Source organism: Amblyomma maculatum, chromosome 3 (genome assembly GCF_055883805.1).
Source record: "Amblyomma maculatum isolate TAMU_Amacu chromosome 3, ASM5588380v1, whole genome shotgun sequence".
NCBI lineage: Eukaryota > Metazoa > Arthropoda > Arachnida > Ixodida > Ixodidae > Amblyomma > Amblyomma maculatum.
Genome location: NC_139346.1, coordinates 157850031 through 157865774, shown reverse-complemented (window position 1 = coordinate 157865774; position 15744 = coordinate 157850031). Strand labels below are relative to the sequence as shown.

The 15744-nt window shown below is 45.5% G+C and overlaps 1 protein-coding gene across 1 annotated transcript in view; it reads right to left on the bottom strand.

The window, feature by feature from the left end:
• LOC146196608 (high affinity cationic amino acid transporter 1-like) overlaps positions 1-15744 on the bottom strand; it is a 375314-nt gene that overhangs the window by 259381 nt on the left and 100189 nt on the right. The window contains exon 2 of the mRNA XM_084598375.1: positions 11758-11877. Within this exon, the coding sequence (XP_084454501.1) occupies positions 11758-11877 (120 nt within the window). The remainder of the gene's footprint in view (positions 1-11757; positions 11878-15744) is intronic.

Genomic DNA, 15744 nt, shown 5'->3' with positions numbered 1-15744 from the left:
CTGAAACATGGAGGCATAACGGGTGGCGGCGTGGAATGCGTCCAGATGATCACCTGGGCTATATGCCTTCACTCTTCGCCTAGTTCTGCGCAACTATCGGAGAGTTTTCGAACAAACTTTCCGCCGTGGTGATTGCAGGAAAGAAAAACAACTTGTAATCACGCGCTAAAGCGATGCTCGCGCGGCGGCCTCCTGGGTACGCAAGCTTTGCCTGGCGTTTGCTCAGCGGTCTGCGCGTTAAAAGGGAGCTGGTGGGGCTGCAAAAATTAGGCACGCAGCTTACAAGCCTCTCTTCTTCGTAGTTTTTTTTTTTCTTCTATTTTTTTTTTTTGGTCTGGTTACACGTGCCAGCTTTCGGAAACTAAGAGCAAATGAAAGTATCTGAGCGAAAGCAAATAATTCTGAGCGCCTGCCTGAAGAGAGGCTAGTTTTCCGAACACCAGCTGGTGGTGACGGAGAAGAAACGATGATAATACAACCATCGCCATAATACAGTGTTGGAGGCCGACATGTAACAGCGCAACGCGAATAACCCAGGAGAACATTATAAGCGCCTCGTGTGTTCGCAGGCAGAGCACTAGACCCGGGTGTAACCGTTAATTCATACAGAACAATGAAAACAACTCACACGCAAGAGTTTTTAATGCGAAAGTTTTTAATGGCTCATGCTGTCGTGGACAAAATGTGTCCCATTTTTGCGGCGTTCTGATTGGCCGAGGCGGGATGACGTCATAGAGGTGCCTTATATGGCCATATGTCAATCAATGGTCAATTACTAATTAATGAATTAAGTTATTATTGGCCAATTGATGACGAATTGAGTAATTCATTAAGTAACTAATAATTGGTTAATTAATTATATGCTGAAATAATAATTGGTTAAATAATTCCTAATTAGTACCAGTTGCGTACCAGAATGCGGCACTCAGGCTTTCGGCTTTCACTACTTTAGTCGCTAAAGTCCATCGTAATTTTTTTTTTTGTGTGTGTGTATATGAAAGGTGTAAATTTCACACCCTCGGCAAGCACCGGAAGTGCGTCGTAAAAGAAAGGACGAGGAAAATAATGAGAAAAGTGGAGAGAAAGAATCGCCTCGCAATCGAGTGATCCGTGCTACCGCCTGCGGTCCATCTAACGTTTACGCGTATCCCACAGGTGGCGGGTATTGTCGCGTCCTACCCCCAGCGAAAGGCGACAGCCCCTACAGAGATTTCGCAGTGCGAGCTCGTACTCTGGGACCACTCCTACAGAGCGAGTCAGTGCTGCAGGGCGCGATGGAAAATGTGATGCAGTTTTCTAGAGTCCCCCCCCCCCCCCCCCCTAAAAAAAAAATTGAATAACTAAGACTCGCGTGTGGTGCTAACCAAGCGCTCGTTGCTAGACTTTCACGCGAGCGCGGTTGATGGAGCACCGCAGCCGGCGCGACCATCGAGCACGCTGAAACGAAAAGGAGTATGCAAACTCCGAGACGTCAAGGGTACGAGATGCGCGTTTGCATCTTTCAGTACGCTTTTCAGACAAACAGAGCTGTTGCACTGTACAACGCTCACCTGCACCACAGGTTGGTCGAATGCCTGTTTGGACGGCGGTGCACTGCGTGCATTGAGCAAATGCTCATGGCAAGATGTTATCCATTCATGATTCGTCACGCTACGCGCTTTTTCCGCATATAGTGTACGTCCCATATACAAAGTAGCATGCAGAATGCATGCGGCTAATACGTGAGCTTGCACGTTTTTGTGTAAGATGCACTGAGCTCAGACTAAATTTACTGAAGCCTAAAGGTGACTGTACGGTGCAGCACGCACAGTAATGCAGACCAAGCATACAGCCTAGTGTACAAGGAATGAGTGGAAAATATGCGAACCTAGCTGGTATTAAAACGCCACGCCTTCGTATATGCTTGCAGAGCACTCAAAGCATGCTCTAAAGACCCATGGTTACAAGAAAATCATTGATGTGCAGGGAGAGTGCCCATTTAAGAGGCACAGCGGCAGCAGCGGAAACGATATGCGTAAAGTAATGCGCATGTACTCTGGCATCACAATACTCAAAGAATGGTAATTATGATTTTGTACTGAGCCTTATACTATTTTATTCTGTCCTATCAGTACTACCAGCACCGTGCACATGTCGAATGCCAGTATCTTTTCACCATGGTTATTTTTTCCGGACACGCAAGACCTCGCATGTACATTTCGAAGCGTACAAACGACATCGTAGCTATCTTTTCCTTCAACCTTTCTGACCAGAAGAGAATAAAACGAGAGCCTAGGCCTTTGCGTTTCATTAGTTAAAATCTCTCTGCTAAATCTACAACCGCGTATGTGACACGTGTAGAATAACCCTGTTCACAAAAGAATGCGAAAAACGAATTTCACGTATACTGAAGCTAAAATTAAGGCGGCGTAGAAAATCATCTGCAGTGCACCCTGGCAAACAATTGCACAATGCACCATACTTGTAAAAATAATTCTTATGGTGGATGTCCTTAGCCCTAACAGCGCCTCTAGTGACGCGGGCCTGAAAAGCAGAAATAGTTAATTAACCGATATGAACGTTTGAGTTCACAGGTCACGCTGTCCGCGTGAAGTGGTGCCATTGGACAGCAAGACCATATGCCACTGTGTGCCGGCGATATGAGTCACAAGTTTCCCGTCACACTCCCGTTGCAGTTAAATGATTTCGCTACTGTATCCTCAAACATTACTCCTGTCACAATCTTGCAAATTCGCGCAGACATGTTGCGTTGGAGCTCGTGTCATACTGAGCGAATAGCCCTTCAACGTTTTTGCCTATTTGTTTGTTTGTTGTTTATTTGTTTCTAGAAGAATTCAACGTCCGACCATTCCCATTGCCCCCAGAACCAAACTACGGTGATGCAACCAGCTCTGACGTCTAAGAAGTATGGTTGCGTGGCAATGCAGATAGATGGAGATAGGTTCGGTGTTCGTTGCTCTGCCTTTCGCAACACTCGAGTGCGAAGAAAGAAATATCTCGTTCACGCTCAGCGCGAGGTGTGGACGATAAATTGCCTAGCGTGCGCGCACACACACACATCGCGTGTTTCACAAGAACGCATTCTTGCCAACGCCTGGCACACACTGTGATTCTGGGCTCGACCTAAAAGCAGTTCGCCGAGTCCAGAACACTCCGCAAGATTGAGACGGGATGGGCATTCCTTTTCGCCAACAGCCGCAAATGTACTGCCCTTCTTGCTGCCGCCGAAGGAGGGTAAACCAACAAACGAGTGAGCGGTGTTTGGAGAGTGCAGATGGACCGTGCACGGAGAGAGACAGAGCGAGCGATTTTCGCTCGCAGGGAGTAACTCTGTTCCTTTCGTCCAAACATTGCTACAACACTCTCGTGCCGCGTCGACACGCCCGCGCTATCACGCCTTGACTCATTTGGGAATTGCTTTTTTTTTTATTTGTGTACGTGTTTTCTTCACTACGAATTCTTGTAGTGTAATGCGTTTGAGGTGACAACAGCGGGTCATCGGTCAACGGCCTTATCGTGAGTTCAGGTGTGCTATCTCCGTGAAGAATGTACTCAACGTCATCTCTTTCAAAGGTTCTTGCTTGTGGTACTGAAGACTTGTTCCTGAGAGGACTCCAATGGAGGTGAAACGAAGAGGCGTCCGTGTGCTGTGCGATGTCAGTGCACATTAAAGGTCCCCAGGTGGTTGGAGTTATTCCAGAGCCCTCCACCAGCTAGAGAACCTCTTTGTCATTTTCTTTCAATCGCACATTTCTCCTTCCCTTACGTCTCGGTTCAGATGTCCACATAAAAGTGTGAAAGATACTGCGCCATATTTCCTTTCTAATAAACCAATTTACACCGTTGCATTTACTAACTTTTGCCTCCACATCTCTTGTGCACTAAACCTTTGCTACTTTGCTGCTAAACCTCGTGATATAATTAGAAAGTTATTTGATGATGAACCAAGCAATCGTTTGACTATGGAGAAAATCAGCCTTTCACTTTTTAATGCTTTATGATTACAATCTTAAGCACCTCGCTATACATCAGGGATACTACTGACGCATTTCAAGAAAACAAAAAGAAAGAAAGAAAGTGTATGTTGGTTTTACACAAAGATCATGTCAAGCTTCTGTTATGTAGTGAAATGAGCCTCATTGGAAAGGGGCCTTGGAAAGGGGCTTTGAAGTGTCATAGCATGCGTGCTCGCCCATTCTCAGAATGTTTGAATTCGAATGTCCCATGATTAATCTTACTTTTAAAGTAACCATAGCATTTCGGCCGCTAGGTGACTAACATTCGCATAAATAGCCTGAGCGTATTAAAGGCACACACGGAGTTGGTATAAAGTTTCTAGGCCACAGAATCTGCTCTGTAAAAGTATACTCAAAAGCTTACCGTGCTCGTAATCCTATCAGTGCCCTCGACTTTAAGTTTGAGCCTCTTTTGTGCATTTCAAAGATTACTAACTTTTCGGGGGCTGTGAATTCTCAAGAGTAAAAAAACAAAGCTTCGTGGCCTGATGACTTTTGAACAGCTCTGCAGATAGGTATATAAGCTCTTAACGTTCCTCTTGTTGATTAGTCAGCTGTTTTGAGAGTTAAAGTCGTAGCACATCGCAACGAACTGTGAAATGTGAGCGCACGGATAACATAATTACGCTTAAAGAAGAGCAAAAGAAATAAAAGCTTAGCAGATAAAGCGTCAAGGAATATTAGCTTTTGAATTACAAATCAAAAAGGCGCTTAACCCGTCAGAATCCGCAAAAGGAAGCAAGTGAAAATAGAGCGAATGCACTTCCACAAGCTACAGCAGCAGAACGTAGCCCTTTTGTCGGTACATACGGAGGAAAAACGACTATCCACTTTGAGACCACTGATAACAAATTTTCAAAGCGGAGTTTTCAATATATGTCCCGCCGTGTAACGAAAAACCGATTGCCGCGCCGTTCTCTGCGAGTGCCTCTGTGTTAAAAGAATGAAGACGTAGAACAGCGTCCCGTAAGCAAGAAAAGACATGACGAAAATGGATTTGTGCCTGCAATAAAGCACTTCGTTCGAGGCGAATAGAAAGGACAGCTATTTAAGGGCCTCGAGGGGGAGGCAAGCAAAGAAACAAGAAGGAGGAGAATGAAGGGTGGACGGGGAGAGGAGGAGAAAGGGGGCGTGAAGCAGATTTTCCGCCTTAAGAGCTCCTTAGGGCGGTAATAAAGAAGAGAGGCAATCGCTGCTATAGATGTCCACACCGTCAAGGCTCAGAGGAGAAAAGGGAAGGCAATCGCGAAACCCTATAAAGCGAAGATTCGCTAATCCCTCTCCTCAGGTTCGACAGGCAAACAAGAAAAGAATTGGAAGCGAGGAGAAAGGGGGGGGGGGGGGGGGGGGGGAATTGCGATTGCGTAGAGGTGGTGAGGGCACGAGGAAGAGGGCGAAGCGAGAAGAATGCTCGCTGCAAGCGGTGATGTACCGACCTCGCTGCTGTTTGCAAAACTCCGTCTCTTCTTGTCATAGCATAGAAGCCTAACATAATTTTACCGTGATGGGCGGTGGCTATTTTGTAACCCGAATTTGGTCTAGTACCTACCAATACTGCTTTCCCATGACACTAGGACATTGCAGGAGGCGACACGTTTTTCCAGGTGATAGCAATTATGCTCCCAGCTATATAGAATGTCTAAACGATATCTTTCGTAATTGTGTAATTGTGTGAGTGAGAGAGAAGGGGAGGTGTTGTACCTCTTTGTTTCGGTTTATTGTCCCCTTGAGTGCAGCTATTAAAGGGACGAGAGCACTGTTCATGAACGAATTATGGAAATAGTTAACATTTCAGCGGTAGATTAAGGCTCTCGTTTGCAGAAGTGAAAATTTTAATGAGTAAAAATATGCAACGTTGAATCTTCTACGAAGGTTACATGTTGTTACTTACAACCTTTGACACCAGTGCGGCAAAATTTGTGCAATAGATGTGCGGCGCCATTCACTGCCGTTAATTTTGACGCCCGTTGAGGGGGTTGACCTATGCTTAACCAACGTTCATGTCTTGGGAGTATTTATTTTTCTTTGGGCAATCATCGGCCAGCAAAGGCCACATCTGGCTCAAACTGTTGCTATCCTAACGGAAAAGGCGAAGACGACACAGAAAAAGACGACCAAACCACACAAGTGCTCACTCGCAGGTGGATGGTTTATTCGAAAAAACACCGTTGTAGGGGTACAAGAAGGTTGAAGATATAAAAAAGAACTAAATACCGCATCAGGAATCCTATCAGGACGTGAAAACACGCACACCATAAAACTTAAAACAGAGCAGGGCGAAATCAGGTCTAATCAGGGAAATCGTTTTTTAATTTCTGTTAGGGTGACTTAAGAGGTGCTAACGCACGTGTCAGTTGTTTTTGCAATGTAATAGGCTTCCTTACGTTTGTGCGTGAATTCAGTTGGACGTTTAAAAAAAAAAACAGTGGTGTTCTCAAATTGTGCCCCAAGTCGCTTTCGTCTTCCTTATCGTTTGCAATTCGGGCTGTGGTCAGCTAGGTTAGAACGGTCTTGGCCAAGAGATTGCTTGTGCTCCGTGAGACGCATATTAGAGAGATTTAGCACACCGTGATCCGCGATCCGCTACCGCGATCCGCGACCGCGCGTTCCATTGCGCATGCCCAGATCACTTTGATGCCGATAGATGGCGCCACATACTTGATGTCGGAGCATTGACCTGCCGCATCGGAACCAATTAGCTTGTGCGCCCCGCCCCGCCCACAAGCGGTAGAGGGTTGCGGTGGCGGATCGCGGATCACGGTATGCTAAATCTCTCTATTAAGGCATCGGCTAGTTTGTCCAACGTAAGCGTGACTGCAGGTCCTCGGAATTTTGTACACACCACTTTTGCCAGATACAACGTAATTGTTGACATGCCTGGCGCCACATGCTTTGCTGATAGAACAGGATGTATCTTTCGCACTTATGTACCATGCTACCCACCGAGCATATTGTTGGAAGCCGAATAAAAAAAAAAAAAAAAAAACGCTTGACTAAGAAGAGCCATAGGGGAAAAAAAAACTTTTTTTTTATTTGTGCACGTTTCAGTCACGTTATTTTTGTTACTTCTATTTCGTTCTTTGGACACCGCCTCAAGCTGCGGACAAATGGCTTCTTAGAGACACCGCCTCCGCTCTGCAACAACGCCCGGAGGGCAGAGAAGAACTTATACACTCTCTACGAGACTTGTTTGCGCATCCACGACCGGACACGGGTTCGGGCGACGCATGCCTATTTTCATTTTATTCGTTTCACCTAGACTTCTGAAAGGTTCGTCAGCACTTGAACAACATGCCCGGAGTCCATTCATAGTACATATATACAAGGTATATTGGCCGCCATCTGTTTACATAGTCTTCGAAAACGAAGCCGGCCACTGTCATATAGTGGGATCGGAAATATATTCCAACCCTCACGTGATTGCATTTTCAGTACGGGATTGAAAAACAGGCTCCTTCATATTCGACCTGATTGGACGCTGCTTTTTTTGTGTGTGCGAGAGAGGACCGCTCCACAGTTCTCAAGTTTTCCCGCTCCGGGTGGCATTTTGGGGCAAGAGTCACTTCAAGTGCAGATGTCAACTTTGACGCACGCTGGTTTTGGGGACCCCCACAGTCGCCAGGAGTCCCGCTTCTAATACGTGCGCAAACAACGGCGAGAAACTCGTGTATTTCATTTTTCTTTCCTACTTCTCATCCGGTTTCGCCAGAATACTCGATCAGCTTTCGATTTCCTCAAGTTCTAGATGAAGGCATGGAACGAGAGACGCCGAATGACATCATTCACTATTCACGAGCTCTGGTGCGAGTTGTTCCCCGCAGCTTGCTGGTCATGGGGCAATCGAAGCCTTGGACAGAAGAAGAAGAAGAAGAAAAAAAAAAGCCGAGAAATGAAATAAAACGAACGAAGCGTGAGCAAAAAAAGAAATAAATAAATAAACTTTCCTCGTCTTACTTCGCACTCTGAAGACAAGAAATTGCTTGTGAGCTGAACTGCGAGCCAAGCCGCACGCGACGCCCACGTCGAAACTGGGAGTCTTTGGAGCTGCCGTACGTTCGTGGTAACTAGCGCTTGAGCAACCTTCTCAATAACAAAAGTGAACAATTAAACAACCACTTGTTTTATCGCCAGTATACCCGACTCGGGTTAGTACAGAATAGTATGAGACATCCTCGTTCACTGGAGATTAATGCGATCATAAAGCAGCATTAAGCTCTTCAGACGGCGCTGTTTTCTCCAGGATATGCTTCCGAATTTTTTGCAGATATTGTGGTCGTAAGGATCAATAGCCACGTCTTTCACGTACCACGTTCGAAGGATCTTCAATGGCGTACTAATTAGAGCATGGTTACAACAATAATTGCTATTGGGAGGCAATGTGCCATGCCAACCAAAACTATTTCATTTACAACGAAAAGATATTTATAAATGATTACCCGCTCCTGGCAGCGATTTTAATTAACCGACGCCGTTGCGCAGATGGTCCCTTTTACATAAATTGGTAGAACACGAAAAAGTTAGGCCAATGATATTATGTTATTTATAGTAGCAGCGAGTATGAGCAAAAAGTTGCCCTCTATGTCGTGCACCCTCGCATTGCGTTCACCAAACGTTCTGACACTACTATAAAGTAAAAGAGCGAATGAACAAGAACCTAGTGTTGTTCAATCTACGGAGTAAAAACAGAACCAACTTCGTTTCATCAGGAAGCATCAGTGCGAGAACAAGACCTACGCGAATGGGAGCGTTGAAACATTCGCGAACACTTAGACGCGCACTTGTGTAAGGCAGATTCGCAAGAAGACGACGTCACACGTCAACTTCACACGTCAGCTTCACAATCAACGACAACCACGTGCGATCGCCATTCAATCTGCTACAAGCTCTAAGCTCGGGTTTTCAGAGTCATCGAACTGTTTGTATACGAACACATGAGAGTTGTTGTGCCAGCAACACTGCCAATAAGAGGGAAGAGGGAGGGGGGGCGGGGGGGGGGGGGGGGGGACATGATCCACCGTGCACCTATATTATAACGCGCGCTTCGGCAGGCCTTCCTGCGCTAAAAGGGACGCGCGCATTACAGAGTGGTAGAAACGCTTTCCCTTCTCGGATCGCGGGCCAGCGACACGTTGCTTGATGGATCGGTGACGCAGTTTCCGCGCGCGAGCGCGGTCATATTTTGGCGCGCAGAAAGGTTCGCGCAGAAGCGCGCAGAGCAAGGCTGAGGCTCGCTGGCTCCTGCGGTCGATGTGTTCCGCTGCGAACGAACGAGGCGGCGGTGATGAACTTTCCCACCGTTGCCTTCCTGTCTCCCAGCAGCGTTCGTTGCATGACACACGCGTCGTTGCTCGTCTTTCGCTCCAATGAAAGTTTAATTTTGCTCCGAGAACGTTGGAAAAATAGCGAGGGCACGGATAGGTTTGGGGCGGCTCATCCCGTCGCCCATCCGTCATGGACGCCGATGGCTTTCGCGAGAGAAAAAAGCTAATTGCGGGGATATCGAACACCACCTTTCGCCGCTCGGATTGAGCAACACGCGCGCTGCTTCTCCCCGCTAGGGTTCTTTACTTATCTCGATAAGTATAAAAGAATGGAAGCAGCCATTTATTTTTAAAGGTGAAAAAAAAAAAAAAAAAGTCGCGCAAGAGCTGAAAGTGAGCAGCGGTGCAAAATGCCATCGCCTATTACTTTAATTTATATCTGCAGCGCAAGAGGCAGCAAGCTTACCGGGCTCCACATTTTACAACCTTTACCACCATCCTTTGGGTTAATATTGATTAGGCATTCATCGATACTTCCGGTAGACCTGAACTGACGAGGCACGTGCTATCAAAGTTGCATAGCGCAATATCTCATCCGTCCTTCATTATGGCTGTAACTACTCGTCTTTCACTAGCCGCCTTTCCGCTCTGCATTGCTTTTAACTCGTTTATTGCTTCCTCTCATGTGATAGTAATTATCGGGTCCCTTTAATAGCGAGTCCAAAAATCGTCGTCTTGCCTCTTGCATGCGTGCATGCCCGCATGAAGTTCCACGTTCGCAGAATTCATTATGCAGACCCGCACCTTATCATGCGGATTTGCATATGGATACGCGTGCAGACCTGAATGAACATATTGCACGTGTACAGGTACACAGGTGTGCCCACATGTCACGTGGCAGATGAAAATAGGTACGCATATAGGAGCCTTCGTCGTTTAGTGCGCCCAATGGATCCTTTCATAGAGCTTTACGCCACGTGATTGGCTATGAGCACCCGTGTTCTTTCATTAATGCGAGGGACTGTGCGGGGCATAAAATGGCCGCTAGGCAGCGTCAATGGGCCAGATGTACGGATAAGGCCTGCATTCAATGGCGTCTAAAGGTTCAACTTCATTGACCGTTTTTCTGGGTATGTATCCATTCATAAGGGCGCTCAATTGAGGCTGAAAAGTCGGGCTGACGGCCTTATTGTGTAAATGAATGCGTTATTTGTACTAAATGAACGGAATCAGACTAGGTGGGCGCAATTGGACAGAAGTCGTATGAAGAACTTGCAAGCCTATGACCAAGCGTAGCGATAACTAGGATTATCTAGTTGTGCTAAAATATCAGGTACAAAAATGATACACTGTAAAAAATGTGTGTGAAATTGCAGGTATCTTTAAAGAAAAGTTCTGTACCAGTACAGAGAATATCTGTTCTACATCATCGACCGAAAGACGTTCACGAAAAAAAAAAAAAACACTTTTCTGTTTTTCAGCCGAAACCTTGATTGGAAGGCAAACAATTAGATATATTTTTTTCCGTCTGTTTTGTTTTCTACCGCAAACCGATTTTTACTTGAATAGTAGGCAAATTCTGAACAGAAAGCGAAATGGTATGACAACCCTGAAGGAGCTGTCCGATGATCGGCTGCGTATCAATTTCGATTTGAAAGCAGATAACTAGTGGCGCCACATTAAGGCCCGTTTTTGGTTGGCTCCCTGCTACAGGGTTATCTGTTACGCCTTGTTCTACTTGCTTCTTTTCTGTGGCTAGACAACGGCTGTTGCGTTACAGACCAAAAACTTGAAATGAAAGACAAGTAAAAAAAAAAAAAAAAAAGATATATTTGCATTCTGACGTTTATTCTGACAGCCTATTTTTCTTTATATTTTTGTAACTTTTTACGAACCTTTTTTAGGAAGATAATTTACTGAAAGTTCTATCCAGGGAAGCTTATTCTGTTGTACATTCTTTTTAATGGCCAGGTGAGAGACAGTGTAACTAGAGCTTTGCAAGACTCGTTGACATGGACCATAAATAGCTTACCCGTAGCTACAACTATAGGCAAGCTTATAAGTAGGTGAGGACAAAATTTCAACTAACAGACTTCAACTTTCAACTTTTGTCAGGTATTGGTAAACGGGATTTCAGAGCGAAGCCAACAGAGGAGCTGATTTCTTGTCTTTCCATGGGTGAACAATCAACTCGCGTGGCTAACTGCGTCGACAGGATCTGTCAGTCGAACTAAGACAGGCTAACTGCTGAATTAAGACAGGCAAATAAATGTATGAACCGTAGGCGGAACTGCGATAACGAAGTAAACTAAAGGCACATCCCGCGTCATCCACGCAGAGAGGGACGAGTAAGTTGCTGACTTCAGCTCAGCTACGTCACGGATTCCGGGAAAGCCGATTGCGTCGGCTTATCGCGCACGGGCAAACAAGCGCATTAATAAATCAGTGCAGGAAGAATGAACCCGGTCATGGGCACTCACCAGCCAGGCACGAGGCGACGGCTGCTACCAGGAACGACAGTACAACGGCGGGACCAGCTTCTTCGCGCGCAACACGCGGAAGGAGGACGTAGACGCCAGTGCCCAGGCTCACAGCCACGCCTGCGCAGAGAGAGAGAGAAGGTAATAAAAAATTAAGCACGTGCTCAAGCTGCGTCTATAAGTGTATAACGCGATAGCGTTTCACACACCCGAAAATTGATTTTTCTTTTTACATTTTCACTTTATTTCCTTTTAAATGTTTTATACTCCGGTATTTACCATCAGCCACACTGGTTTTCCATTCTAAGCAGCACGATACATTTGAACGCATTTGTCATTTTTTTTCAAATATTACAATTAACTCATCAATCACACGTTACAAAGTTTCTCAGTTAGCATAATCAAGCATTGGCTTTTCATTCTGAGAATTTTGACACCTTAAAGCCTCATTTTTCTGTTTTTTTTTTGCTTATTTCATTTATTTGATTCACCTATTACCAATTAATTACAACGATTTCATTAACTCGTCATCGCCTATCGCACACCAATCGATCAACGATCACTAAAACAACAAATTACTATGATACAATTTTTTTTTACCGCAGCCCCCGATTATTTCCGACGCGCGGTGTAGGCTACTACAACGCCGACGGCTTTCCAACCAAATGAGCTGTATACGCTAGAACGTAGTAGTCTTCGTACCATTAACAACACAAATCCACTTATAAAAAAAAATTTTAAAGCACTCCCCACGCGGTGTTCGCCTCTTTTAATAAAAGGTTTTATCATTGAAGCTGGTCGTAATACATTGAAATTAACTTATGTCGCTCATTGCGACTTGTTTATTTCAAAATTTCGGCGAATTCGAAGCGCCAATTTTGACACTGTTGACACCGTGTGTCTAGAGTTATTGTATATTCTACCAAAGGTAGCATATACAGTAACTCTACGTGTGTCTAAATTGGAGCGCCATCAAGCGCCTCTTAATGGCAGCTCTGGAAAATCAGGAGGATGCTTAACCTTCTCCTTAAGAGTACACGTAATAGGCTTTCAGAGCTGCCTTTTCGTTCCACACATTTCTTTCTTTTTTTTTTTTCCTTCAGAGATTGGCATGAAGTTTGGCAAAGGTAAACGTCTTTATTTTGTTTGGTATTTGGAGAAGAAAACGCGCAATATCAGTCTCATTTCTCGGAGGAAATCCCCATTTATAATGAACAGCCTAGAATTGGAGATAAATACGCTGGCGGTTCCAGTTATAAAATGCCGTTTAAGCGGTCGCACTTGTACGCCCAATACACGGTCGGGGAACTGGCTGCGCAACCAGAAATAAATACTTTGTTGTTTTACGCATCAGCCAAGTGGCATAACGCAAGTTACCAATCCTGTTTGCAGATGAACTCAGTTGCAGCGCCGCCCCTTCATTTGCTATTTTCACTCCCATCCACTGAACTGTCTCTACTAGTGCGCTATAATTGTATATTGGTACATAAATGGCCGAGGCAGAAACAGCGTTTTCGGAATGGACACCTCAGTAATGCCACTCTGTGTGCCCGAACCAGATATATAGTGCCCCAGCCCATGATTCTTAGAGCGTAAAGTGGCTAAAGGGCATTCCCTCCAGTTTTATTCTCTCTGTGTGAAAAAAAAAAAAATAATAATCAGTCGGACTATACCCCTGGAGGACGAAGGCCTGTTTCATATTCCTCCAATTAACACGGTCCTGTGCTAGCTGCAGCCACTTGATCCCGTCAAACTTTTTAATCACATCCATCCACCTAATTTTCTGCCACCCCATGCCTTCTGTTGGAATCTAATCTGTACCATTTAGTGAACATCCGTAATCCTCCCTTCCATGCACATTTCTTCTCGATTTCGACTAGAATGTCGTTAACTCGAGTTTGATCCCTAACCTACTCTGCACGCTTCCTGAACCTTAAGGTCACACATACCATTTTCCTTTTCATGACTCTCTGCGTTGTCCGCAGTTAGGTAACTTCAACCTTAGCCCCCGCATTTCTGCCCCACAGGTGCATGACTATACCGATAAGATACAGCTGTTATATACTTTACTTCGGAGGGATACTGATAGGCTTCTAGTCGTGATCTAAAGTTCTTGCCAAATGTACTCCATCCCAATCTTTGTCTCCTAGTAACTTCTTTTTCCTGATCCTGGCCCTTGGCTTCTACCTGTCAAAGGTAGACGTATTAGCCTACCAGTTCCAGTTCTTTGCTACCTGTTACAAACCGCTGTTCTTCTCCATCCCAATCTTTGTCTCCTAGTAACTTCATTTTCCTGGTCCTGGCCCTTGGCTTCTACTTGTCAAAGGTAGACGTATTAGCCTACCAGTTCCAGTTCTTTGCTACCTGTTACAAACCGCTGTTCTTTTTCAAGACTTTGAACATTACTTCTCTCTTCATATCAATTTTTAGACCTAAAATTCTGCTTTGGCTGTCTAGAACCGCAATTACTTTTCGCAGTGCGTCCGTTGAGTTGCTTAGAAAGGCAATGGCATTAAAAAATCGCAGTTTAGTGAGGTATTCTTTATCGACCCTTATCCCTTTTTTCGTTCCAAATTTCTGAATACTTCCTCTACGCAAGAGGTGAATAATGGTAGGGAGATCACCCCTCCTTGCCTATTACTTTTCTTTATGGGAATTTTATTACTTTCCTTTATGAAGGACTACGATTATCCTGCAGCCATTATGGATATTTTACAGTATTTACACATATGACTCATATACACCCTGTTCTCGCAATGCCTGCATGACTGCTGTATTGCCTCTCCCTATAGGTCCACAGTCCACAGTATGATCCGAATATCCAGCACTGAAACATATTCGCATGGCAGCCCAGCATGAGACGTTGAGACAGATATGCATACGGGCAGAATCCTAAGACAAATTAAAATAACCGGCATTCGAAACACGAGCTTCCAATCAGCTAATTAGCACTTGCAGAAAATTAAAGCTTGGTGACTGAAGTGTGTAAGAAGGAAGGTAAGACGGAAGGCGTATTCGTCCGCAGCTACCATGGCCTGACCAAACCTCGCTAATTGAGCTCCTCACAGGCTGATCATAGAAGCAAAATTCAATATCACACACGGGCGGCTGCGTTGCAGGCACCCCTTTCAGTCGGAATTAACCCCAACATCAAAAAAGTACTGGTACAGTTGCGTTTTGATTACGCAACTCTTTGTTGGAAAAGTTTGCACGTGCGAGCAGCCTGGGGCGCACAGCTCTATGGGAGCCACTGTCTGCTGTACAAGCTCATAATCATTATATGCCCGAGAACCAGTCGAATGACGTGGGCCGATCGAGGAGGGATAAGTTAATTTTCATTACGCTTATCCCCTCTGGGAGGAGGCTAACGGGATCGCGAAAAGGGTGGCGGTGGTCAGCTCCTTTTCTACGCGATTGGGGAGGATTGAGCTCGACTAGCTGGCCGATATCTCTTTAACACCCGCTCTCTCCGGGGACGGAGGCTTGAGGGAAAGCTGGCCCTCATTAGGAGCAAGCTCCTGCGGAGGCGCACCATCGAGAGCGGCAGCGGCAAGACATGCTTATCGTGCGCTTGGGGCCACTCACGCTGAAACTAACAAAGCACAAAAGGCCTAGCCCGATGAAAGAAACGAGCCGGGCCTCGGCAGAGTGTAATCACGGCTCAGGAGCGCAGTACCCTCGCTGTTAATCAACTGCGCCAGACAACTAGGAGTGGTAGCTGAGAACTGTGATTTCTTGCAAATTTCGAGGTCCGGGTTGGGTGGAGCAAGCGCTGAAAGCAGTGAGTTTTCTTTCGCGTGTACTGTCTGTTTCATTCAGTGGTTCAAGAAGAGGTGCTTCCCTCTATGGCTTTCCCTGAAACGCGACTAGGGTGCCCTAGAGCTGGCCTAGTTGTTTGTTGAGAAAGTGAGTAAGGCAACTTGTGAACGGGAAAGCTCCAAAGTGCGAGTGAAGAAATCACAAACAATTGGGAAGTGAAATACATCT